The sequence below is a fragment of the Seriola aureovittata genome, chromosome 22 (genome assembly GCF_021018895.1).
Source record: "Seriola aureovittata isolate HTS-2021-v1 ecotype China chromosome 22, ASM2101889v1, whole genome shotgun sequence".
In the NCBI taxonomy this organism is placed as follows: domain Eukaryota; kingdom Metazoa; phylum Chordata; class Actinopteri; order Carangiformes; family Carangidae; genus Seriola; species Seriola aureovittata.
This window is the reverse complement of record NC_079385.1, coordinates 17,810,933-17,838,868: the sequence shown is the minus strand read 5'-3', so window position 1 is coordinate 17,838,868 and position 27,936 is coordinate 17,810,933. Positions and strand designations below refer to the sequence as shown.

At 42.1% G+C, this 27,936-nt stretch overlaps 2 protein-coding genes across 7 annotated transcripts; one reads left to right on the top strand and one right to left on the bottom strand.

The window, feature by feature from the left end:
- Positions 1 to 26,707, bottom strand: nup37 (nucleoporin 37). 6 transcript variants are annotated; one of them, XM_056368143.1, is made up of 12 exons: positions 26,530 to 26,707; positions 20,996 to 21,109; positions 11,765 to 11,967; positions 11,560 to 11,681; positions 7,636 to 7,708; positions 7,299 to 7,393; positions 1,844 to 1,934; positions 902 to 1,083; positions 766 to 816; positions 536 to 629; positions 309 to 445; positions 1 to 159 (listed from the first exon to the last, which is right to left on the bottom strand). In XM_056368143.1, exons 3-11 carry the CDS (start codon positions 11,918 to 11,920, stop codon positions 332 to 334), a joined length of 978 nt encoding a protein of 325 aa, XP_056224118.1. In that variant the 5' UTR covers positions 11,921 to 11,967; positions 20,996 to 21,109; positions 26,530 to 26,707; the 3' UTR covers positions 1 to 159; positions 309 to 331. The 6 variants fall into 6 exon arrangements, with proteins under 6 accessions (XP_056224118.1, XP_056224115.1, XP_056224120.1 ...); XM_056368140.1 differs by lacking the exon at positions 1 to 159 and having other exon boundaries at positions 246 to 445; XM_056368145.1 differs by lacking the exons at positions 1 to 159; positions 20,996 to 21,109; positions 26,530 to 26,707 and adding an exon at positions 13,251 to 13,372 and having other exon boundaries at positions 246 to 445.
- parpbp (PARP1 binding protein) lies at positions 13,521 to 27,907 on the top strand. Its single transcript, XM_056368139.1, has 11 exons — positions 13,521 to 13,562; positions 13,943 to 14,098; positions 14,853 to 15,089; positions 15,213 to 15,317; positions 16,306 to 16,476; positions 16,629 to 16,783; positions 19,953 to 20,136; positions 20,291 to 20,472; positions 22,050 to 22,131; positions 26,026 to 26,212; positions 26,741 to 27,907. Exons 2-11 carry the CDS (start codon positions 13,949 to 13,951, stop codon positions 27,061 to 27,063), a joined length of 1,776 nt encoding a protein of 591 aa, XP_056224114.1. The 5' UTR covers positions 13,521 to 13,562; positions 13,943 to 13,948; the 3' UTR covers positions 27,064 to 27,907.
- Positions 27,908 to 27,936: the final 29 nt, after the last annotated feature.

The following is a 27,936-nucleotide window of genomic DNA, read 5'->3' as shown; positions in this document are numbered from 1 at the left end:
GTGAAGTGGAGATTTGGCACCGAAGCCTCGGCACATTCCTTTGAACTACAGCTCTCTTGGCAGGACATAACAGACAACTGATGTAACTCACTCTTCGGAGAAAAGAAAAGTGAGCCCTTCGCAGAGACCAGACCAGCCTGCTGTTTATCTGTAGCTGACCTGAAGGGGTAGTCAGAAATATGTATATAAAAAAACAAAACAAGAAAAGCTCAAATATGCAGCCAATTTCCATAAAAACTCACCAGTTACTCAGAAAAATATTTTATTGAACATTTACTAGAATAGAAACAGAGGATCTAGTTATCCACCGTGGATTGTGCCGCAGAGACGTCTACATCTCAGTCATCCAAAAGCAAAGTTTCCTGTCGCCGCCGATCACGCAGAGCGGAAGCGTCCGGTGCCAGCTGAGGCCCGATCCTACCGGTGCTGATCCGATCATCACTGGCTGTAACAACATCGATATGTGACATGAGACCGGAGCTGTAAAGAACATTAAAAAGATAATGATCTGAACTGTGAAAAGCATCTGACTGACCTGTGGGTGGCCAAGATGGTGGATGAGTAACTGACTACTGATTTTTCCTGGACAACCAGTGGTGGCGAAGAGGTTTTCATTGGCGCGAGACCACCTGAAGAGGAGAATAACATCCGCTTGAATGTCATCACATGCTGTAAAACTGCTTGAATATAATATCAACGGTTAAAGCTAATGATTTTCAGACTTGTACCCGTTGACAACTTAGAAAGATGAATCGGTTTCCTTACTTGAATAACCGTGCTTTATCTATGTGCGCTGGCCTTTTTTCTTGCGGGTAACTGCAAACAGTGAGAACAAGGTTTAGACATATCGCATATCGATACATCGAGCAGCATCAATAACGTACATCCTCCCTCTCCTCACCTGGAACGAGTGATGTCCCAGATGAGCCAGTCGTTGCCCGCCACAGCGCCGACTTTGATGGTGTTGGTGAGGCACCAGTCGGCCGACATGAGCGGCGACTGTCCGCAGTCCAGAGACAGAATGGCCTGCTGGGTGACCAGGTCGTAGAAGCGAATTGTCCCCTTCTTCTCCGCCACCATTAGCTTGGAGAGGAGAGACGGGTCACTTCAACCAGCAGCTGCACGTTTCCTACTGTTCATCCAACTATTTTCAACAACCGCTTATTGTCTAAGGACTAGAGCCTGCCTCAGCATGTAATGGTGGAGAAAGAGAGCGATCATCAAAGGCAGCGCTAACGGCATCGAGATTCTTCAACAGAAGTGCTTGTCAAAAGGTTGGAAGAGTATCTGAAACAGCCTGCCCCCAAACCTTTCCAGCGCCTGGCCAGGTGTGTGGAGGTGAGACAGGAGAGTAGGCAGGGTGTGAATGGACTGTAACATTATGAATACCGTCGTCGTCATCATCATTGTCGTCCCCATTTAAACCATTTGAGGATATTTCACAGCAAAATGTGTATTATGTTTGGCTTATTTGAGCAGTCGCAGCAACATCAAGTACGTTTGATAACAATCAGGACGTCCGAGCTGAGCGAGGAGCATGGGAGGGTAATTACACAAAGCCCACCAACCACCTCGCAAAAGGTGAGGTCACATCCGCTCCATAACGACCTTCTCTCCTGTCCCAATAATGAAAAAGTTATCTGCAACCAAATCCACTGTCCTGACATCTACTGGCTACTTGGCCTGAGCTATAAACACATGCAGACGCCTAACCTCACACCTGACTGTGTTATCGTCATACTGCTGGTGCATGTACAGGGGTTTGCATGTGGACAACCGACCCAAGAGAGTTTGATCTCATCGTATCAGCATGTACCTAAAAAAAAAACCAAATCCTTCCTACCTTGAAGACCTCCTCTGGGTGCCAGCACACGCTGATGCCCGGAGAGCGCAGTCTGAGAGTGGTGCTTTCATTCCCATCCAGGTTCCACACCCTGTTGAGAAAAAAAAAAAAAAAAAAAAAAGGTTAAAACGAGTATTAAAAATGAACAATAAGATACAGCACAGTTGACGAGGCAGGGCAGAACCTTGTGCGTCTCTTACTAACTAACATCAGGCTTTGTGAAGTTAACCATTTCATTAGATGCTGAAAGTTCTGTGAGAATTCACTGCAAAAAGCCTCTCTGGCCGTCTCATTACCGCGACGGGGTAACAAACACAGGACTTTTAATCAGTTCTAATTAGTAATGTTACAGACTGATTCTCCTCGATATGTGAACCGCTCTTGGCCCAAAAATCCGAAACGTCTTAATTAACAACAAAGATAGGGTTTTAGAGCAGACTTCTAAAAATAGCACTGGATTTTGAGTCACCCCTCAGATGCTTACATAATAGCTGAAAAAGAAAATTCACCTCCCCAAAGATTTCTTTCAATGCAAAACATGATGACGTAGTTCCTTCTCCAGAAAGCTTTTGTGTGGTAAATATAAGGTTGCATGTTTCTTCGTTACCGTATGCCAATATATTCTTTTTAAAAAAAAAAGAAAAGAGTTGTTTCTTCTTCTGGTTCTGTTTGCTGCAGAATTCATCCTCAACTTTTCCCCCCGAGTTTGTGGCTCAATGCGAGACACGTGTCTAACGGGCTTTTATGGCGCACAACGGGGGCAATGATAGACGGCGTGTTTTCATCCAAGTTCATGTTTGCTCCTGATTTCTCCAACTGCTGCAAGTTGTGCACAAGTGATGTACGGGGTCTTCAAGCTTTTCCAGGGAAAACGGGTTCTTTTCTCAGATCTGGGCCCTGAGCTGTGAAGACAGACAGACTTATGCTGGATTCCTCTTACAGGGAAAACGCCAGCTTCGCATTACATTGAGCTATGATAGCAGGGGCAGAAGGGGGGAGGAGGAGGAGGAGGAGGTGGTGGGGGGGGGGACATCACCCTCGCCTGACTCGGCGTTACGCTCCACTCACATTACAGCAAATGTTTCGCTGTGGGCGGCCCGCTGCCATTCATTTTCTGTGGAGTACAGAGAGGGCAGCAGAACGCACGTCAGTTGAGGAAGAGCAGGGGAGAGAAGTTGAACAGTATCCTACTTTATGCAAATGAAACAGAGAGGTCATGCAAGCAAACGCAGACCGAGAAATCAAACATTGTGTGAGGATTATGACCGATCTTCATTAAAATAATAGCCAATTCTGCAGCTAAATAAGACATGTGATAGCAAACGCAGCTGAGAAACACCACGGATGTAATGAATCACTTGGACGAAGGGAGCTGCGGTTCCTGAGACCTGGATCTATGGTTAACCACATCTGAACGATCCCTGAACTAGAAGAAAAGGTGGGGATGGGGGAGCAGGGGCAGGGGGTGGGAGGCTACAAGTGTTTCTGGGAATATAAAACAAACGCTTGTGAAGCATGGGAAGGCGCTGACTGATGAGGTCATGCAGAAGACATCATCTAATAAAGCCCAAAAAGTACCTCCAAAGACCATCTAAATGTCAAGTGTGTTGTTGGAGAGATTGATGTCCTCAGTGGTGCGGTGTAGGGGAGGATATGCCCCGTCTCAGATGAAGACCTCAGTAAACACTCAACTTTTCCTGCCTCGTCTCCCCTGCAGCAGGATAGAGCCCTGTCGAAACTCTGGGCTTCTTTCCTTTGCCCATGTGCAGACTCAGCCAGAGCCTCCACCATGGAGCATGAGTGGGGCTGAGAGGGGGGAGGGGGGGTAGAAAAACCCCCAGACCACATCAGGAAAACAACGACTAAACCCTATTCTTTAAGACCACTAGCCAAGCGGAGCTCAATTGCACGCTACACCACCAACGGCCAAACTTTGGTCAACCACTCTGCCCTTCAAATGGAGAGCACCGGCTCCCCAAAAAAACATAAACTTTGCCGAAAGAGGTGAAAGACATGAGACACGAAAACACACGTGACCGCCTCTGATAAAACACTGTATAATTGCATAACGCTATATCAAGCAATAACACTCCGCGTCCATGTACAACAGAGTTGAAAAGGACATCTGAAGTCCCGTATTGTGTTATCTAAGTGGGAAAACATCAAGGCCGCAGCGTTACGGTTTGTCAGTGTTTCCCGTACGTGGAGGAAACGGGAAATGCTGTTAGCGTTGTATGATCCGATTTACTGTAGAGAGCAGAGTAAATAATCGAAGGTGACTCTCTGGAGGGAGAGAACTGGAAGAGTCAAACAATACAATCCCATCCCGGTGCCTGGCAGGGTCGCCCTGGTGGAGGTGCACAATGTCTGCATCAGCATGTATCCAAACAGGACCTGCTCAAGATTTAATTTAGATTTGAAACACTAACATTATCTTTTGCAATTTTACTGTTGAGAGAGTTATTGAAAACCGTTTCATATGTTTTTTGGAGCTAGTTTCCTCCCATACATCTGGTGAGTTCAGGGATCCCCTTATAATGCCTCACAGAGATATGCATTTAAAATGAAAAGTGCCTCCTTGTACCTCAAAGGAGACGTCTATAGCTGCTGGGGTGGGTATGTGGAGTAGCTGAACTCATTTCAAGAAATAGAAATAATTTGATTTCAAAAATATATTCAGATATTTCTGTTGAGGAGGAAAATGAAGACACAAATAATGTCACAAATAGGACTGCACAGTACATATCTCCCCGCCTGAGCCAGTTGTAACACCATGTGTTGCATCTGAGAGGACGGAGGAATAGTGCACAGTAAGCTTAAAGTGACAGATAAATGGTTGTAAAGGATAACTGAAAGTATATGGCTCAACTGTTTAAATAGACAGCTAAAACAAATAGCTAAATAGATATCTAAGAGTAATGGCCAAACAGTTGAAATAGAAAACTGCTTGAAATGTCTAAAAAGGGCTAAATTATTTAAATATGTCTAAGAGTAATGGAGAAATGGCTGAAAAGGATAATGCTACCTAAAATAATGGATAAAACTGCTAAAATGGATAAATGCTAAACCTAAAAACCAGTGTCTATATGCTTGAAATAGCTCAATGTAACTGATAAATGTTTAAATTAATAGCTAAATGTCATTTAAAAAAGGATAAATGGCTGAAACATCCCGCTTCTGCACACAAGGGGTAGTACCCCAAATGCAAGTTTTAACAAACCAACCTAAATAATTCAAATGCATGGAAAAAATATTGTATCAATAGCCCCATTTTTTATAACTAACAGTGTTAAATAACATCCAGTTGTTAATCCAGTCATAAGAACTTCTTCAGAACATGACGTTGGGTGGAGCTGATGAAGGGGATGAAGCTAACGGGGCTGTGGCGACAGGTCAGTCTATAAAAAGGTCAGGATGGATATGTTAGAAGCTTGGATGAGGAGATATAAAGCTGTTGTAATATATTTCCCTTACACAACACAAAAGATCAAGAAACGCAGATTATCAGCGAGAACAGAACAAACGCTCGAGACCATACATATAATGAAGCAGCCGTGGCAGGTGTGCGTTCTCCCGAGTTCATCGGCGAACTCAGTCAACCCCAAATCCCCTCAGGACCCTGCAGTGCTCCCTCGTGATCCCTAGGTGGCACATTTCCCCACAGACTCGCTCCCGTCTATACTGATACCACGAGCTGTTTAGACTACGCGAGCCAAATGTAAACTCCCCTGAGGAAGTGGAGTCTGGCTCCCCACCTCGATGCTGCAGCGTCAGGTTGCATGTTGGCAGCGGCAGAGTTCCCACAACTACAGGGGACAGTGATGACAAAGCTAAGCAAACTTATAGTAGAGGCACAGCTGCCAAACCTAACAGAGTGATGGAGAGGTCATGAGCCTATGCATGCAGACATACACTCCCCCCCCCCCCTTTCTGCGAGGACCAGTTTCTTCCTCTCATATCGAGCCTCAGTTTGTGTGGGCTGACTGGAAGGTCCTCTCCTGTTAACTTGATCTATCCCTTGTTCCGCCTCTGTCTTCCTCCCGCGTCCCATATTTTCTCAACATGACAGAATTTAAATCTTTCAGCAGATGGAGCGCACTCCTGTTTTCTCTGGCTGGTCAGTGGAGGGAGGGGAAGAGGAGAGTGGATGGGAGTGGAGGAGACTCATTCTCTCTGTGTGATCTCAGACGGCCTGATGTGGTAGGACAAGGGCACTGAGCAGGACACGACCATCAGAAAGCCAGTGACTATAAATTCCTAACAACTAGCTTGTCCCTCCAGTGAGGCTGTGGAATCTGCTGTCTGTGCACGATACAGTCGGTTATGATGGGGCTACATGGGCTGCATTCAAATGATTTTGAAAAAATGACAGCCCTGACTACAACCCATTACATTTAAAAAGAGATTAATCAGACAAATCAGCCTAAAGTGCATGAACTTTAACTGGTCGTAACAGTGACAACACAAAAATCATCTGTAATCGGAATCAGAAATGTTATTTTCTGATATGTCAAAGAAATTTACCAAATACAGAATCACAATGGTCGGATCTATTGACGTTACCACCACCTACGTTTCTCAAACAGCCTCAATGGGCAAAAACATAACACTTAAACTAACGTAGGAACAATTAATTACTTCAAGAATTATTTTGATAACAGACTAATCCAACCATTCTCTGGTTCTGGTTCCAGCTTCACCGATGTGATGATCTGTTGCTGTCACGTGACTTTCTTTGGTTTCAGACTGCTGAACAAGCCTTTTGAACATGCCACTTTGGACTCTGGGAAACTCTGTGATGCACATTTTTCTCTCAAACATTGGATAGAGAAAATAAAGATACATAATGAAAAGAATGACCAGTTGCAGCCCTACTCTTCACCTCACTGCAACTTTTGGTTTCAATCTGAAGTATCTATCTAGACATTTACTGCACATGAACAGTGTAAGAACAGGGCCCTGTACTGCAACACGGGTTTGCATGTTGCAAGAGAACCAGCCTGCCGATGTAGAGGGGGTTGTCCCTGCAGTGACCCTGGCTACTGACACACTTTTTCCCTCCTCTAGCATTAATTGAAAAGGAAAATTTGGGGACCTTATTATAGGTCCCCCTTAGAGAGGAAAATCTTTCTGCACCTAATTGGATTTCCATATTTAACCAATTAGCTAGGAAAGCTACAAAGCAGCTCTGTGCTTACGCACAGTCACACCGGAGCATGTTGTGCTTAGCATCAAGTTTCACTGTGGAAACACAGTCAGGACTTTCTGCACCATTAACAGAGAACAGAACTGAAAATCAGAAGCTGGGAACGAACGAACGAACGAACGAACACACACACACACACACACACACACACACACACACACACACACACACACACACACACACACACACATACATGCACACACACACACACACACACACACACGCACACAGAAACAAAACGGTTTGGACCTGCAAGTGTGGTCATCACTGACGGAAGCAATTTGTTTCCCCTCTGTGGGCTCGAACACCAAATGGTTAATGTAGCTGGTGTGTCCCTCCATCACCTAGGCAACGGTATAGAAAAACAATATGTAAAACAGCAAACACATGATCAATAAACATTATCCATAAAAATAGAACATTTTCCAGCAAACCCGGGTTCTGCACTCCGGCTGCAGCTCTGCTTTCTGTGTGCACGGCTACATTTGCTGTATCACTAAGTACCAAATGTCAGTGCTAAGTAGAGAAAGTTTGATGCCAACTGACAAGCGCAATTCTGGCCAATGTGCTCCAGATGTTGCACTACCTTGACTTCATGCCTATCCTGAAGATCAGAAGTCAGCAGGCGTAGCTTTCTGTCAGCTGCAGCAGTGCAAAATCTGCAAAGAGGAAAAGAAAGAGAAGATATGAAAATAAACAAAGAAAGAACATCAAAACAGAGTCAGACTGTACAGACCCAATGACAGACAACATCTTGTTCTGCATACATGCCTGCAACCGCCTAGACTGACACCTCTGGCTGAGAGTGTCAGTGTGTGTGGTAGAAACTTGGACGGCGATCAGTGGAAACGCTGCCAGGGAGATTCTAATTGCAAGCTAAGATAAACAGGGAGAAAAACAAGATTCCTCACGCCATTTACGCATGTCTCTGTTCAAAAACCTGTGCAGAGCCAGGCAGAGGACTTTCCCTCTAATCAGTCCTCGTATACACCAGTGCCTGCAATTATTCACACAATTACACTAACTCACTTATGACAAGAAAAACACACACATATCACCAGAATAAACAGACAGCGGTTCACACATTTTCAGTCGCAGGCACAGATGGATTTGGCATGATGTCACTACAAACACCCTTAACGTGCTTCGGGGTATTACTGCTACAGTAGATTAGATTATATTAGGACGGGCCTTTTGTAACCCTACAAATTAGTGTTGTACTTTGGACTGAAGCATGGAACACATTCTGCCTGTTTTTGCTTTTGTTTTCTATAGTTTAATGTCGAAGCCATTTTCTTGACTGACCGCCAATAACCCTGCATTATATATAAAGGCACCATCAAAAGGGGAAACTACTGAACTTCACCAGTGAATTTTAGGTTTGCTGTTTTAAATCACAGTGATTATTGTTTTTGCACAAGACAGAAATGAGAGGCAAAAATGTCTCCTGCAAAAAAAAAAAACCCTCCACAGAGACCTGAAAACACAAACTGAATGCAAATTTTGTGTGAAACAGGAGAACGTTTTAGGCAGAGGGAACATCTTTAAGTGTGGAACTCTCTCAATTGCTTCAACATCTGAATTTTGAAGCCTGACAGATTGTTTTCTTCTCCGAAACATCTTCCATTGCAAGTTCCATTAGCCGTGAGCCTAATGATTTTTACAATGTTTTCGTTTTTTGCTGCACATTCTGGGGAAATATGCTCTGTTGCTTTCTTACTGAGAGTTCAATGAGAATATGACAAGCAGCAGCCAGCAGCCTGTTGTCTTAGCTTAGCATAAAGGCTAGAAAAAGGGGAACCAGTGGGCATTGGCCCTGTCAGAATTTCTTAAATATGGCTTCGAGCACCTCACTATCATGTTTATGAAATATGAGTGTAAAAACGGCAAATTGTGGTTTTATGGGGAGTTATGCGGTGCAACTTTCTTAGCGACCACTGGCTAGGCACAGTTACTTCCTGCAGTCTCCCCTAGTGGCCTGGCAACCACTACCACGACAACAAGACTCCAGGCAAATTAACGTGTTTCCCAAAAAAGTTGGGGTACACAGTTAGCGCAGGGGTTACGTTCTTGGCCGCCGTCTCGGAGAGGGTTTGATTACCAGTAGTTGTATTTTCAGCTTGGTTTGGCGTTCCACCAAACACTGGTTGTGTAAATGGGTTGGAGGCCAGTGAACTGCCCTCAACCATGTCACGACATGAGTGACCCCTAATGGCCGGTCAAGGCACCTGCACAATGGTGTCTGGACTTCAGGGGGACAAAATAACCCCCCCCCCCCACATGTGAAACCCTCCCGGTGACACCCATAAACATACATTAACTCATCAGTTTCTGGCTTCACAGCTCCAGCTGTTTTTGGACAGAAAGAAAAGTCCCTGCTGTTGTTCCACATCATCTTCTTGTTTTTGTTTTTTTTAAAAACCAAAATACTTTCAAACATCCGATGTAACATTTTCTTTCCACAACAGTTCTACTCTCCTTGTTAGCTTGAGTTTTCCATTTCTAAACTAATTTGCCCTGAGAATCACTGTGATTGGTCAGTCACTGCGCAGGCAGGACATGTGTGCAAAACCAGTGAACAAAATGTAATTAAATAAGGCTGTTATTTGTCAGATGGGGTAGACTTCTTGTCTTTGCCATCACTCATGAGTCATGACACAGCAGACTTTTCTGATGAGCAGGTTTTTTTTTTTGTTTTTTGTTTTGTTTGTTTGTTTTTTCAGTAATTCAAAAAAACAAGGAGAGAGACCTGAGGCAATGAGGTTATATGTTGTGTGCAGTACGTGTGATAGCAACTCAGCCGCCAGGCAAAGCTGGGATTTAAAATCCGTTCCGTGCAAACTGCAACATACATTTGGAAAAGCATATCATTTACTGATGGATGTCCATTTCAGTTTTGGCACAGTCACATGCAAGCAGGATTTTCAGTTTACCTGGTGATGCAACTTGCAATCACAGTCTACCTAGGGGCATCCGAGGTCATGATGCCCCAACATGAACTGCAGTGTCCCTGGCTTGAGTCCGACTTTGCATGTTGTTCCCATTTCTCTCCCCCTTCATTCCCTGTCATTACCTGTTCTCTCTCTACCTGTCATTCAGTGAGTTGTCCACTGTATAAAGTTTGTTTATTTGGGAGCATGTCAATTGTTATATGTGGTCTATGTAAGTTTCAACAGTCCTAAGATTTGTTCCCATTACAAGCTGATGTGGTGGTTGGTGGCAGCGCTGCAGCTCGAGCCCCCTTTCCTCCCCTCATCTCTCTCGCTCTCTCTGGGCCCCTGTTTGAGGCGAGCCTGTGAGAACGTTGTACTTTTCCTGGAAGGCACGGCTACGTGCAGATTGAAGGGAGGGATGGAACCAGAGTGGGTAGTCATCAGCGCAATAACATGTGCGCACGTCACAGGGCTGGCTCAAGGGGCCTGTGGAGTAAACCACAGAAGGCTGGGAATTATCGCTGCCTTTCCTTTTCAATTACAGAAAGCCTAAACACCTCTGGAGGGACCGCGGAACCTTCCCATCCCCTGCTCCAATTAGGAGGAAACTCTTGCTTTCTAACAATCTACAGTTAGGCTACTTCCCTCCTGTCCAAGGCCACCTGAAACAACTTGGCTCACATCCTGGCAGCTGCAGTGTGACAGTGATGACTACTTTCACACAGCGTGGCTGCTGAGCTTTCACTACAACTGCCTGTTGTTCTGGTCAGAAGAAGAATGTTTGCGAATAATTATCCTGTTGTGTTAAAAGATATGAATGTCAGGTTTCTGATGTGGAAGTTAAGCATGGCTTAAGACTTTCTAATCCTTTTCCAATGCTCTGATGACCTCTTATATAAGAGGCACTAGAGCTCCGGCTGTTCCACCATACACACCATCTTATGTTGAAATGCTAATAAGGTCATTAATTAAACTGATTAATTACTTAGCAAACACACTTCATATAATCTACGGATAGTTTAGCTGGTAGCGGGCGTGTCCATCGACTGTAGGGTTGATGGTTTGATGCCCAGCTCGTCCTATCTACATGTCAAAGTCAGCCTGAACCTTCAGTGGCTCCTGATGTATGTGTATGGGGGAAACAAACAGAAGTTGTATTGGACAAAAGCATCTGATTGTCAGATTATGCTGCCTCCATTTCTGTCACAGATGAGCTGATGTTGAAATGATGAAAACATGGAGTCATTTGAAAAGTCTTACAAGGTTCATTGTTGGTGGGAAGCTGCAACATGTGAGATGTGCCAGCTGAAACCCATGGCATTCAAGTTGATACTCAAGATACTCAAGTCCAGAAGACAATCAATCAATAGAACGGATAATGTTGATTTGGTAGCCTCCTGCTTTTAAACAGTTGTTCTCAAGTTGTCTTGTTTTGAGATCTTTTTAACTCTTACCTGACACTTAATAACTTCTGACACAAAGTAACCCTCTGATTAGTGCCATCTTTGGGCCAAAATTAAACCCCAAGTGCTACCATGAGTGCAGCTGTGGCAGTGCTGAAAACAAAGCAGCATTACCTGATAGTCGGTATCCTGTCCAGCCGGGATTCAGGGCTCCAGGCAAGAGCATCGACGCGTAAATCGTGATGGAAAACTCGAAGGACATTGAATTCAACTCCCTCAATCTCCATATCCTCCTCCTGTGGGAACAAGCGTGTCTTCATAAAGGATGGAAATCACAGTGCAACAGGTAAACCAGGTTGTGTGAAGCTGCACCTCTAACCTGGAAGAGGCAGGTGCCCACTACCACATACTGGTTTCCACCGTAGGCCAGGAGAGAGGCAGTGGTTCCAGAGCTGAAAGGACTGAACTCCACCACATGGACGTAGTCCTCGCATGCCACTGTGTAGCTGGGACTGCGGCTAGAGTCCTCCTGCATGTTGTGTGTTGTGGTTTGAGTGGCTTAAGATTAGAGCTTCAACTGTTCTATATCAGAATAAAAGAGGACAGAGGACAATTATTCAGTTGTATGCAGAACACAATTACACATTAGCTTGAGTTAAATTTGAGTAAAACAATATAAACTGCTTAGAGATTTTGTGACAATGGTTATATAGGTAGCCATTCCTTTATCTTGTGAATACTGAAAATCAATTAACATAATACAATTTCCAGATTTTCATATAGAGGCAATTAAGTATTTTGATTGTCAGGTCATTAATCTTCTGAATGAACCAAAAATAGATATTCCTGTTTGGCTGTTTTATCCAAAAACAGTTTGAATTCATTTTCTAAAAAATAACTACTAGTTCATTAAATGATGGAGGGCTTTCTCCATAATTTCAACCCCTAGCTTTAGCAGAGCCACAAGTACTGCTTTTTCTAAGTACGTAGACTATAGTGAAATAAGGAAATGTAGACATTTTACTATATAAATGCCCACACAAAACAATACTCAACTGAACCGGATTGTATAGTTTGAGGACTGGTGTCGATATATTCTCAAACGCAGCATAATGCTGACTGCTCATGACCATTTAAATGGAATTAAAATAATAAAATATATAATGAATTCAACATAAAATACTTCTTCAGCCTCTGAACAGTACAGTTAGACAGTTAAATCAGCCACTCTCACAATGTAAGCATTAGATTTGTCAGAGAACGCCAGACCAAACCTCGTTCAAATATTTACTTTTTTTAATATAACTTTGTATATACAGAGGAATACATACGTAATAGGGCATAATATGGGTATTTTTCCTAAACTATATTGGTCACCCATCAATTCGGCAAACAACAATCACACATAGCAGTGGTTTATTTGCTGTAAATTGAACTCTAGTTTAGAAATAGTCCCAATTTAACTACAGAGGGTACACCGATAGCCCCACAACACTACTTAATAACCTTGTGAAGTAAAGTTACACATGCCAAATATATGATGAGACTAACGACTTGTGAGATGCATAACTCTTAAAGTGTCACCTGTGAGTGACAGAGCTAAAACGTGACTACTACCTGGCTCAGATAAGAGTACACAGCAAGCTAGCAATTAGCCAAACAAAGTGTATCTAGCTTGACTTCTCCATTTACCGCTGCGACCGACAAATGAATAACTATCCCTTAGTTCTTACGGTATATTCCTATTCAGAATACAGTACTGAATGTTTTACTTTACCACCTTAATTTTAACTATTTCGATGAGTCAAAGCGTGCGCGCCTTTGGGATGTTTTCAACCTTCTTCCGGCTACGACATGGAACGTACCACTGGGTAGAGATGAAAAGGGGTGATTTCAAGCAACGTAAATGAAAACAACAAAATTACGTCGCAGTTTACAGGCATACGATTGAGTTTCAAAGTTTAACTGGTAATAATCAACACGTTCTAGTATATTACTCGGAAAACTAAATAAAAAGAAATGTAAGGGAAAAGTACTTTTAATCAGGCAGCCCCCCATTGTTGTATACTACAAGCTGATTGGCCAGGGGGCTGCAGACGTCATCGGCAATTTAAAATTTCAAAACATCTGCCTGTTGTCGTGGACGTGTTCAGTTGGAGACTGCTACAATATTAGAGGTTTGCACCATTAAATGAACATTATTTGTGATTTATTGTAGCCAAATACTTAGTAAACACTTATTTATATATATGCATGTAGTGGGAGCTGACAAAAAGACACGAGTCGTATTTTTGGAATAAATTGATTGTAAGTTGACTCAGCAGTACACGCTTGGTTTTCTTTTCAAGGAGAAAACTATGTCATATAGTACTTTTGAATTCACTTTGAAGTCTAATAACTTTATTTTACACCTTCAAATTTACATTTTTATGATTAAAGTCTGTTTTCTGCAGTAAATCCTTATTTTTTCAGGTAAAATTGAAACCTGAATCATGTAAAGTGGTTATCTTTGTTTTAGGTCATGTAATTCAACCATTTTCCTTTTGTGCTGTTTTAGGGAACAATGGAGGCTTTAGGAGACCGTCTGAAGCTTATGGTGAAAACTGTCAGGAGAGAGTGCCACAGGGTTTTACAGTCCGAGAGGACCACCATTCATGGAGCTGATGGCATGCTGATGGTGCTGCAGCTGGCCATTGCAGAAGTGAACAAGCAGGTAACAATTACTTTGCTTTATTCAAACCACCCTCTATTCAGTTAAATACAAAATATTTTATTTGCCTCTCAAGGAGCAATTAGTGGCAAAAAGTTTGCAAACGCAAATGCACACAAACAATTAATTAACACACATAAAAACTGTCTAAAAATACAAATATGATAATGTGAGGAAAGAGCTGAAATACACCGTGTTAACTGCAATGGAAAATCTGTAGCAAGCCAACAATATCCAACACCACAAAGGCACATTATGTTAGTGCAAGTTAATTCATCACTCAAGACAAGGGTAAACCAACTATTTCTTGTGCTGTGGAAATTGATAATCTTACTTGCCTTTTTGGGGACTTATTATCTGGGAATACATCTGTTTTTTTGTCACTCAATTGTCTCTAATTCGTTTGGCAAACGGACATGAACATGGAGAAGTCAAAATACTTTCAATAAAAAAAAGCAATAAAGCATTGAGAACATTCAGATTTACAGCAGCAGTGTTCTTGCTGTAAATCATATGGTGGCCTAAATACAAGGCTGTACATGCCCGATTCACATCATCATGGCATAGTTGAATTGAACCATCAGGCTGACTGTCATCACATCTATAACTGATGACATTACCACTGGTTTCCGGCTGAGACCGCTCATGGCCTGTTTTTGGGCTGCAGGAGAAGGTCTTTCTGCATTTGAACTGATTGGTTCCAGGCCGTCAGTAATTATGGCTGTTCCTTAAACTGTTTTCTCTCTTCCTGTGACAGCATGGTAGAGAGTTCAAAGTGGCTCTGAGTGATGTCCTGATGGCCTGGAAACACTTACTGTTAGGCAAACTCCACCTGCCACCCCCCAACTCTGCACGCTTGGAGAACTATGATCTCATCCTGGAGGCATACGAATCCTTCCTGAAACGCTCCAACACCGTGGACCTGGTTGATATCCTCTTCATGTACAAACAGCTGAGGATCGTAGACTCCGATCCAGAAGAGCTCGTGAGCCCGGTGAGCAGGAGCTGGTTGAAATCAGACTGATGATGTTGATTGTGGATGGTCAGATTGCCTACTGAGTTAGGGATAAGACCAATTAATTTATCTCTAATATTTTTTTTCTATTCTTTTGCCAAGACCCAGCTGTTTGAGCTCCTATCAGGAAACATGGAGGTCTCAGAGTTGCCAGACTCCTCAGTCCCGTCAACGCCATCTAGTAAAGACAGGCCATGCAGCTCACAGGTAGGCCCAGTCCTGCTCTCATGCATTAATAAAAGGTGTAACTTATATCATAAACTCCCATAAAGAAATCCCCTATTTCCACTTTAACCTCTACATTCATATAAAGTGTTTTTAGTAATAAGAAAAGCTGTTTCTCCTGCTGGCAATAATCCATGCATTTACTTTTCCAGTCTTCAGCTTAATTTCTGTCTGGAATCCATCCTGCTCTTATTGACAGGAACTCTATATCATATCACTCAGATTTAAGAGTGCAATGTGAATTCAATTACCAGGCAGATGTTTAAAACACTGCACAATGTGGGGCTGGACAAGTGCTTCTGTAACGGACTCTCTTTCCTCCACTCTTCTGTCACTTGCAAATTTATGAGTTTTTAGTGGAGGCTTGCTGCTGCACTACCAGTTAGGATGATGTAATTTTTGGAGTTTAATACAGGCTGTCAGCTGCTGTTTTTAGCAGTTTTACTCCGGCAGTAAAGCTACTGTCCCTTTTGGTAGCTGATAAACACAACCTGGACTGGCCAAAAGTTTTATCATAGGAATTCTTTGACACTTAGGGAAATGTGTTCATCTGAGAGATGCATGAGAAAATCATTACCACACTCGTATCTGTCCATTTAAATATAAGGCTACAGCCGGCTGCTAGTTAGCTGAGCACAAAGACTCGAAAAAGGGGGAAACTGCTAGCTTAGCTCTGTCTGAAGGTAATACAATCCACCTACTTGCACCACCAGCTCACTGATTAACGCATATCTTGATTTTTAATTAAATTGATTAAACAAATGAGATATAACTTGTTGTCACAGCTTTAGAAGGGCTGGTTGGCAAATTCTGTTACCTTTTGAGAGAGCCACACTAGCTAAGCTAAGCTAACCAGCTGCTGGATATAACCTTTTATATAACTGACAGATGTAAGTGGTATTAATTTTCCCATCTAACTCTCAACAAGAAAGTGATAACTCAATAATGTGTATTCTGTGTATTTTAATAGATGAAAATGGCAGTCAGACGGGTTTTCTGCTCCTATCTGAATCTGCTTGTCAACACCAAGAATGACATGGCCTTGGCACTAACCCTTGACGTCCCCAGTCGCACACTTGGACGACAGGCATTCACCGACATCAAGCACGCTGCACATAACAGCAACACTTCTCTCTTCTTGGTAAGAAACTTCCACACTCAGCATGTCCTCGGGCTTGAGTAATGATGTTTTCGTGCATTACATAACAAGTAAACCAAAACTATGACTTTTTAAATTGGAGTAATCCTCTCTGGTGCAACATTTAGGTCTTCTTTTTTTCATGCTTCTTGCAGGCTGTGACATCTTTTGTGAGGGCCATCCAGCTCGGAGGGAAGGGCTACGCTCCAGCTGAGTCTGACCCACTGAGGAAACATGTCAAAGGCCTGTCTGACTTTGTCCAGTTTCTAGACAACCTGGAAGAAATACTGGGGGAGATTCCTGACCCAAGGTACACAATACAGCTTAATCCAGACTTCCACTCGCTCCCTGTCTTACTGTTGCTTTTGAAGTAAAGCCTCCCCGCTTGTGACAGAATCAGCTGTTCTTGTTGGGAGGCCCGGGATGTGCTCCATTCATCACTGAATTTAAGGAATGAATTGTAAATTCTTGATGGATTCAAGTTCAGTTTTTGACTTCAAATCCAATTTGAATCGAAGTAGGAAAGTAGGTGATAAAGAGTTGCAATTCATCAATTTCATCAACGGGAATAGAACTGAACTAAGAGGAAAACAAAAGACTGTGTTGTACGATATACAGTATATTTTCATGTGATGTAGATATTAATCATTAAATGCATAACAGGGATAGTTTGACTTATTGGGAAATTGGGCATATTCATTTTCTTGCCAAGAGTTAAAGGAGAAGATTGATATCTCTCTCACACCTGTCTGTTGAGTATGAAGCTATAGCTAGCAACCAGTTAGCTTAGCCTAGTATAAAGACTGGAAACAGGAGGAAACAGCTAGCCTGGCTGTGTCCAAAGCTAACCAATTTGCCTACTAGCACCTCCTAATGTTGCTCATTAATATATCTCTCATTATTTTTGATTGGCAGAGCCAGCTGCATTAATATGACCCTGAGGGCTTTAAAAATCTTCCATCTGATGGAAACAATTGCTGATGTTCTGAGAGAGTCTGATGGAATGAATTTATTTGTTTTTTCCTTGGATAGTCTCTACAGCTGTTTGTTTGTGGCCCCGGTCCTGAAGTGCTTTGGAAGATTTACATCATTATGTGTCTGAAGCTGTCCAGACCAGCATTAGACAGCAACTTTGGATCACCATGCGGTATTTCTAGGAACTCATTCAGGACCGGTCCATTTGGTGAACCGATTCCTCGACCTAATGCAGGAGACCATCAAGCCACTTAGAGCTGTTGCAGTCTTCCAGTATGTAGTCCTGCCATAACTATTCAGAATTCGAAAACCACACTAAGTTACAGTTTTGTGGTTTTTAATGGCGCACCGAATGGTTTTCACTAAACATTTCCACTTCTTCTGAATGATAAAACCTTATTTTCTGATAAAATCAAGTATGAATAAAGGAATTGGAATTTCATTTAAACTTTAAAAACTAAATACTAACCAACATGTAGAGCATGTTTCCCTATTTATGGCTGAATTTGAAATAATGTTCAGGCAACAGGCGGAGCTCTGTGGCACCAAAGAATAAGATATATCAGGCTTTAGATACACAGGAAGTAAGATCACACAGACATACCCTTTAAGTTTAGAATGACTGTATCCTTTAGGCTTTTTGAATTGAGAAATTGATGTTGAAATAAAATCATCTTAATAGTTACAGCAGTTTTTTTCCTTTCTATCTATAATGAGGGATAAAACACTAATTTGTAGTAGATGATCCCAAACATTCTGGTAAGAACAATTATCTGTCATTTTCCATTCCAAGTAATGCATCCTTACAAAATTACAAAAATTTAATTTAACTGTGGCTTCATACATTTCCAGAGAAATCGCCCCAAGCCGAGGAGGGGAATAGATTCCCAGAAAAGTCAAGTACGATTGGGTATCTGCCAATGACTGAAGTCAAATACAGTGAAACTCGGGGGGGATTTACGATTTGAGTGGAATTTTCTTTGAATTGTTTCATGTCTTCCTGCAATTCAAGTTCAGGTTAAACTCTGCTTCCTCTGTGGTTGAAGCCGATTTCAATGCTCATTAATTGAATTACATTTCAGAAAGCTGAACTGAGCTCAGCAGCTCAACTGAGCCCTGCTGCTGCTGTTCATATTTACAGTCGGTGTATCAGCCTTGCAGGCACCTGTGCACTGAAATAATACCTGTGATCATGAAATCCACCTGTCCCGCTGCAGCTTGTTAGTATCCCCTTGAAATCCCTGTAATGACTCCCATCTAAGCTTCTCATGATAACATTTGGATTGCTAAAGCATGGTCATCTTTGCTACATCAAAGCATGTCCTTGTTAAATAACTTGTTCCCCTCACTTTGATGAATTATCATCAAACCTCGAGCTCCACAGATCATTCTCCATACCATTACAGATTATTTTGGATGTCAAGGCCCTTGGCACCACAACAAAAGTGGTTATCAGAAATGATTTAGCCGGTCAATCATGTGAAGGTTGAGCTTTTTGAGGTGAAGCCGTTGGAAGGCAGTCCCAGTAGCGACGTTAGCTTCACTCAGCCGAGCCATAACAACACATTGTGATGTTTGTGTAGTAGTGGATTCGGCTCTCGCTGCTCTTCTGAGGGTTCTCAGTTCATGCGGGCTGATGAGAGCGCTCCACGTCTGATGAGACACTGATGAACCCGGCCAACATGTGTCTTTCAACAGGCAGTGCCTTTACGCTCTCAGCGGAGTACTGTATTTCCTCATACAAACACCTTCTATGGAGAGTTCAGGGCCCCTTGTTCGGTGAACATCTGTTTTCCCAAATGATTCTGTTACTGAGCCCAGGCTCGCTCACATCAGAGCTGGGTCAGGGTTGGACCACCGCCTCTCCACCTTACTGCGATCTTTTCTAACGTGCTTTAGTGCACTTGACTGTTAGAAACCTACAGAAGTGATATGTTGCTATGATTTTTGGACATGCGGCGGGGACAAGCGTGCAAGCATGGGTGAAAATCCCCACAAAGAAACTTTAAAAGAGGAAAATCCTGGAGTTTCTCTGCTGACAGTCCATTGGTGAGCACAGTGACAGTGCCCAGGGTGACTTTAACAGGGATTTGGAGCATATTTTCTGCTTCATAACTGTTAACATTGGCAAAGCTGCGTTACAGTGAAATAAAGCTCAACTGGATGTTAACACCAAAACAATTACTCTGAGCCCTTAAAGTCAGTGTCCAATTAATTGAAAGTGAAGCTGCAGTATATCTCTTGAAGACATTCACACTAAGGCCCTGGCTTTTCTGGGTTTTCAGTTTTAGGAGAGAGTTATTCATGTTGGCAAATATTGGCTGAACTTTTGAACACTATTAATTCCATCCAGATGAAAACCTGTGTGTGTGTTCTGCAGAAGAAAGAGTCGACTCCTTTCCAAAACAAATGCAGGTTTTTTTTTTCTCTCTCTCTCTCTACGTACGGCACAATGCAGCTCTCCCAGCAGATGTCAATGTGAGTGTCACTGTGTTTAATTTCAGTGCATGTGGAGCCAGGCTGGTGACCGCCATCAGGGCAGTGCTGGTGAAGGGACGCAGCAGTGGAGATGAGTTTTACGCTGCCGCCGAAGAGACGACAAAGGAGCTGAAGGAGAGGATCTGCCAGATACACCAGATCCAGAAACAGGCTGCTAACGGAAGCGGGACGGGGATAAGCCCTGCCAGGGTAAAACCTAACCTCTGCTCTGCAGCCACAGTTTTAGCTTTTGTGTCTCTAACTGAAGTCCATACATATATGCAGGAACCACTTCGTCTTCTGTCATAGTCAGCAAGTGATCGTCAGTGCACTGAATCTTAGTTGTGTTGCCATTCCTCTCCAGCCAAAAGCGTACGCAGTGAATCATGCCACGGCGTACGGAGGTCGGGACACTGTGAAGGTGCTGATGACGCTGCTGGACGAAGAAGCCCTGACTCCTCCGTGTCAGAACAAGGCGGACCTGCTGTCTGAGGAGCAGCCCGTCCTCAGTGGAGCCGAGGGGACATGTGTTCTAATGTTGTTCAGGTTGGTTACAGCATGCAGCACAAACTGGCCTCTGTTCTTCTGACAGAACAGTATATTTTTAGACATAACAGTTGTATTTAATGCTGTTATTTAGCAGAATGTGGATGACAATTCACTGGCCATCCTAGCACCATTGGCAGGCCACTATTTTAATTTGTCAAAATCAAATACTGTGGTTTATTACCAAAAAACCTGCAAAACCTCAGCTTTACTCCGTGTTTAGTGCTTATTAGCAAAAGTTAGCATGCTTATATGTGAAATTAATAAGTTACCATTTACCTGCTGTGGAGTACAACCTCACACAGCCACTGTAAACTTTTAATCTTGTTTACTAAACGTGATGCTTTAATAATTAGCCAATTGATCAAAAGAAAATGTATCTTATTTTCATTTCTTACTTTTTTATAATATCTGGTTGTTCCAGCTTTCCAAATGTACATGAATAATTGTTAATCCATTTTAGAAAAATGCAATGGGGGGGGGGGGGGGGGCGTCGCAGTAGCTCACCTGGTGGAGCACTTACCATGACGGCTCAGTCCTTATTGCAGTGGCCCGGGATTGAGCCCGACCTTAGGCCCTGTGCTGCATGTCCTCCCTTCTCTTTCTCCCCGACTCTCCTGCCTCTTTTTCACCACAGCTGTAATTAAGGAAGGAAAATTCACTTTAAAAAAAATTCCATGGTGCATTTACGTTTTCTATAATTTTATAGGCTAAACAATTAATCAGAAAAATAATCCAAGAGATGAATCGATAATGAAAGTGATGCTTAGTCGCAGCACTGTGTGGTAATTTGGCACAGCTGCAATTACAATCTTTTTCCATTCTAATGATGTTATACAGTGAACAAGTGAGTGCTCCCTGGTGCTTATAGATCATAATGGATTAAGAAATATATGCAGAATGATAACAGTATTGTTTTTTATTCTTTAACCATTTCAGTATTGACCAAAAAAAAAAAACCCATATAACCTCACTATGTTGCGCCATAATTTAACACCAGTGTACTATCCGTGCTCCATAGATCATAACAGACAATTCTAAAGGGTCTTAAATGCGCTTGTACACCTTGTAGGAGTCTAACACCAAGCAGTACTGATATTTCGCCATGAAAAAGTGATCACGCAGAGCTTTGAGTTAAGATTTGACCATGTTCACTACTACAAGGATTCAGTCAGTGGGAAAGCCCCTGAACTAGCAATTAGACCAACATGAGACTCTACAACTCTCCACTGAAACCATATGGAGGAAAATCCTCCCACACCACACTGGAACAATTTCTCTGGTCAAACGTCTGAAATAAAAATAATATAATAAAAAAAAATAGCCACTGGCTGTGGTCAGGAGGGAACCTACATTATGTCGGAGGTGGATGACATTGAATGGCTGATAGCCAATCTGTTGTAAAAGCCAAGCATCGGCTCAGTCTGACGTTAGTGAAAACATCTCTTACTTGTTGATTCTGACTGTGTAAAGCTGCGTCAAAGAGAGAATGCTGTTGGTTAGTGTGACCATGTAACCTCCTCGCTTTTTTAATTCATTAACCATGTCTTTGCTTTTCATTGTGGCTTGCTCCTCAGATCCCCTGAAGTGTCTACTGGATCTTCTCCAGAACCCTTAAAGAACCGAGTCCAGAGCCGGCTAGACCTGCTCAAACCCAAGGTAACGTGGGCCCCTCCATCCAAGAGCCCCAAATCCAAACCATCAGTTACTTCAAATTGAATCAGATGTACAAACATTGAAAATAATGTCTTTATATCCTGTAATTTCTCCCTGGTATTATATTATTTATTTGCTTAGCTGAAGCTCACATCTTAACTGAATTCCACCGTTCCCGTTTGCACAGCTGTGTTTTAGCTCTTAGCGTTGGTTTGAGGGTGCCGTTTAAATCCATGGCATAAAATGACTTATTCGTGGGGGATTCAAACCATTAACCAATCCTGATGTTTTCCTATTATTAGGACAGAACCATTTGCTTACAGTGCACAATGTAACATACTGTATATCTGATATCAATATCTCGTCTTCCTGCCTGTGAGCTCAGCTGGTCTTTTTATGTTACATGACATTGGCAGATTCTTCCTCTGCTGCCTGATAATTTTGAGTTTAAAGATGTTACTGTAAGTTTGCTTTTGTTGTTGTGGAATTTTAATGTGTGGAGAAAAGACAATTCAATTATCATAGCATACACTCAGCAAACATATGGGAAAGTAACTTTGTAAATTTACTCAGGTTCTTTACTTAAGTACAAGTACCTTAACATGGTACTGAGATATTTCCATGCCATGCTTCTATTCCACTACATAGCATGACAAATACTGGATTTTTAAGGCCGATAGCATTTACAATAGTGTTTTATATCATCATTTTTAAGAATTTTGACTTTCCAAGTTGCATAATAAGCAGGACATTTTACAGCAGGGCAAACAATAATTAGTTATAATAAGTCTGTAAGACCAAGTTGTGTTTTGTCCAAAAATATCAATTTTACTATGACATAAGACAAAGAAAAATGAAAGAAGTTATCCCATTTGAGAACCTGAAACTATTAAATTTGAAAAGGACAATTCCATTTATTTGAAGGATATAGTTTACAAGTTACTTTTTCCCATAATATCGACATATATTCCGCTATCTGTACCAATATATTCATCAGCTGTACATGTAAAAGTAAACTGCAGCACAGAAATGCCAAACTAGGTTTGAAGTGGTTTATAAACTGTCACCATTAGATAGTTTGGCCACCAGAGAGCACTGACAAGTTGAACCATGTTATGTCCTTCTCAGTGTGTACATTAGTCAAGGTTTTTAAAGAGGAACTCCACTGATTTTCCACATCAAAGTTTGTTTACAGGTCATGCAGAGTACTATTACCTGTCAAAGAAGCTGTACATAGTCTTCTGTGGCTGCAGACGAAGCTGTGTGAAATCTGATTAACAACCTCAACTGATGCCACTTGAGACTAGAGGGTTGTTGGCCCCTAGTAGCATATCACACCCAAATTTCTCACTGCACTATTAGAGTTGCATTGTGGGTAATGTAAGCACCAGGTTTTGACAGGAAGAAGAATGAAAGGGATAAAAAAGACTTATGTCTGTGATTCTGCTGCATCGATTATGACCCTTCTTATTTAAACTGTGTTATAGGATAATGGAATACTAAATCTCTTTATGCTGTTTTATATCAAAAATATTATTGGCTGATATATATAATTTATTTTAAAACGCTGCAATATCAATATCAGTATCAAATACCTAAAAAATCCAATGTCTGTCTAATATAACGGCTATAATGATGTTAACACATCGGTTATAATAATCAGTTATAATAATCCAATAATAAAATACTTATAATATTACACTGAAAGGAGCCATTGTGATACTTTAAATTCATTTTGCAGATAATACTTTCATCATTATACTTGAGTAAAATTTGAAGGCAGGACTTTCAGTTTATGACTGAGTGTTTTTACAGTGTGGTATTGCAACATTTACTTCAGCAAAGGATGTGATTCTTCCACCACTGCGTCCACTCCACAACTGCTGAGTCACCCCAAAAACACCAACAAGACCAGCTTTAGGTTTTAAGGCAGGACTGGTGTTTTAACATGAGGTAGCTCCGCTGTGTGAACTCCTTTTGAACATGTATGCTAAACACATTTTGTGAAATGGCTCCTTTATTTGATTGCGCTAGCAGATGTCATTTTAGCTCCCCACAATCTGGCTGCCTTCCTGTTTGAGTGCGCTGTAATGGTCCCTGGGCAGCTCACCGCTTCCTGAACTCGGTGAGCGGAAGCTTTCTGCATCAATTTCACTTTGAAGATGCCATATCAGTCGCGTAACTCGACTAGCAAGGGAAACTTGAAAGGTTATTGTTTCCTGTTGTCTGCTGAATGACTTTATCCCAACCTTCTCCAGCAGTTTCATCATGCACTGACGTCAACTGGCACACACAGATATGGACAGATTTAGTTTCTGCTTTTGGGACGTTTCCAAATCTTTTCCTCAGTGCCACAGATGATCCAAACAGAAAAAACTTTGAGTAAAGCTCTTAATGCCAATTTAGTGCTGCTCTTCTGTTATGTCAGAAATTATGTTTGTGAAGAGACACGTCTAATTACACAATAATGCCACAGAGTATACGTTTATTTCCTGAGTGACTCCATCATCCTCTGGTGATAATGGTAATGGTGCACCTGTTACTTGTTCTCACTTCTATCACCTGCGTGTGAGAACACATGTCAAAACACAAAGCTGCAGAAATTGCTTGCACCTGGTTTTGGAAGCACTATCAGGAATGTCTTGGTCAGGTGTCTCCAGCGTCGGGTCAGGCGGTGTGCGGGGGTTATTTCAGGACAGCCGTCTTCGGAGGAATGAGGGCCGTCTGACCACACGGTGCCACGTCGGGCTCCCACCTGTTGTAATTGGATTAGATGTTCTCCGTCAGTCATGGTTTGGCCGTGTTCACTCTTCTATCCCCTCCCATTGTTTCAGGGGCGTTCCAGATATGTTTTATTAGCATGCAACCAGGGCAGCATACATTTTTAGCTCCATTATTGAAGTGTGCCTCAGTCTTAGGGTTACTGTTGTTTTAGGTGCTCTTTTAAGAAGTTCTTTTGAAAAGCACAAAGGCTTTGATCCCTTTGTGCTTTACAGGCCCACCCAGCTTTGCTAGCTGTATTTTTTCCCTCAGATTTCTCCTCCCTACTGTGGCCCACTGGCCTGAAGGGTGAAATCCTTGGATTGTGATAATCCCAGGCAGGCGAAGATCAAACAGTGGATGAAAAGCCGTGGATCTGTGTGCCCCAGGGCCAGGATTGTAGTCTTCGGTATCATTCACTTCATTATAACTAACGAGGCTGTCTGAAAAGGCTTTTTAATGAGGTGCCGCACTACTGTCTTGCACATATAAATGTGATTAGATTGAAGGCAACAGTTCCTACTTTTTAAAGTGGTATAAAGTTGTGCTGATGCATGATTTGTCAACTTTTACCAATGACTAATGCACTCATCAGGTGGCTTGTAATCAGCATAAATAGTCGCGCTGTAAAAATACAGAGGGGTAAATTAGCTAATTACAGTAGAAGATGGATTGCCATGGACGTTGGTACAGATATTAATGGTCCCTAGATGGGTTATTACTGGATGGGTTGCCAAGAGTTTTGGCACAGATGGGCAAAATTCCTGTTTGTTAACCTGAAAAACAAATTATCTTCTCACCATTGTCAGCTGTATTTGTGTTTGCTAATTAGCAAGTAAGGCCTCACAGAGCAGCTAGCATGGCTGTAAACATTTGGTGCTTCGCTCTGTCCTGTTGAGCAGTTGAAAATGTGCAGGAGTGGGAAAGCACTTATTGAAATTTTGGTTTGAGTGAAGGATTTTTTTCCCCTTTGTTTCAAAACACCAAAGTAAAAGCCAGAAAGTATGCTTTTTTTTTTTTTTTTTTTTTTAAAAAAGGCAGAAACTTAGTCCACCTGCTGAGATATTAATACTCATCATCAACCATGTCCCCATATCCTATCAGCTGGATCAAAGGGTTTTTTTCTGTTTATTCCAGGCCAGAGACAGAGTCATTCGATCCCAGTTTGCCTGCACATACAAAGATGAAGAGCTGCCGCTCAACCGTGTGCTGGAGTTCCCAAGTACCAGCCAGATTCCCACCTGTGTGCACCCAGCACCTAAACTCAAAACCGCTCCAGCTGTGGAGGAGGAGTGCAGCTCTGGTGTGGAGAGGACAGCCACAGGTACAGACTCAACCTTCATTTCTGGAAATCCTACAGGTACTTTTTGTTCTCTACTGCACGCAGAGAAAAGCTCAAAATGTCAACACAAGCCGTGCAGCGTTCTCTTTCTGCTGGGATATATTTCTGTTTCCTCTGACGCCACACAGCTGGACTGAGGCCCAGGCACACCTTCTCAGCTCCAGCCATGAACCCTTCCCAGTCCCAGCCCTGGGACTGGTACTTACCATTAGCCATTAAATGAATCCCCATTCTATAAAACCTGCACACCCCCACATCTGTAGTAAAAACCAAAAACGCACACACACACTCACACAGACCTTTTGCCCATTTCCCCTTCTGTCTTTTGTTCCGTGGGAATTCAGGCTTGGCTCCATCAGGTTACATGACAAATGTTAAATTTCAGCTTCATAGAATAAACACACGGCCTGCTCCGACTAGCAGCTAACGTCAGCAATTTCGTCACAACATTTTCCTTTTTTCTCCCACCAGTTTTTCACACTTGCTTTTGTTTTGTTTCAATCTTTCCAGCCAAGCCAACCTCTGAATGTCCAAATAAGGAGCAGAGTGGTAGACAACAGGGGGCTGCTCTTGAGCCAAGAAGTGGAAATGCCCAAAGCAGAGGTGCAGGCCCTGGCAATAGAAAGAAAACTGGCATTCAGGTACAGAACAAAGGCAGCAAGAGGAAGCAGGTGGATTCTGACCAACATGGAGAATCAGAGAACCAGCCTCCAGAGAAGAAACGGCCCACTAGTGTCTCAGTCAAAATGCCTGGTAAGAATGTCAATAAGGCCTCGAGTAAGAAGAAGCTGATCGCTGGACAAGGAAAGCTAACCAGCTTTTTCAGAGTCTAATCATCATTTGACAGTATATAGAATGGAATTCAAACAAAGCAGCTGAATGTTGTGCAATAGTTTTCTTCTAGTTCCACTGATAACTGTTAATGCTGCAAATTTGATTTTTTTTTTTTTTTTTTAATTAATCAACTAAAACCCTGATTTTCCTATTTTACCAAGAGTTTGATGAGAAGTCTTCTCAAAGTGGGAGAAACAGCTAGCTTAGCTCCAGTATAGCTGTTTCCCACTAGTTAGTTTCTGTGCTAAACTAAGCTAACCGGCTGCTAGCATTAGCTTCATATTTAGCATACACATCAGGTTTTTGTTCAGACTAAACAAACAAGATAACAGATTTCAATTGGTAGCTTTAAAGATGATGATAGGGGGATTTTGTTACCCATTAAACAGAGCCAAATAGCCATTTCCCCCTATTTCCAGTCTTTATGCTAGCTAAGCTAATTGCCTGTTAGCGATAGTATCATTCTCTCATCTAACTCTTGACCATGAAAGTGAATAAGCATATTTCCCAAAATGTCCTTTATTTGTAAAGTCTATAAAATGTCAGAAAAGGGCAGAAAATAATTTCCAGACCCAATCGTGATATCTTTAAAATCACGTTTTGTCCTACCGAGAGTTCAAAACCTTAAGAAATCCCCTTTAAAGTTAACAGAAAATGCAGGAACTGGCACTGTTTGTAATTTCTGTTTGGTGAATGACTTTAATGATTCACTGATTATGAAAAATTGTTGTTTAATTTTCTATAAATCTGATTAATCATTTCTGCACTAGTTTAAGTGGCTCTTATGCTGTGTGGAAATCCGAGTGGCTACAACGTGAATGGATCAATTTGGTCAGTAAACTTACATCAAGATGAGGCTGATACGTCCTTTT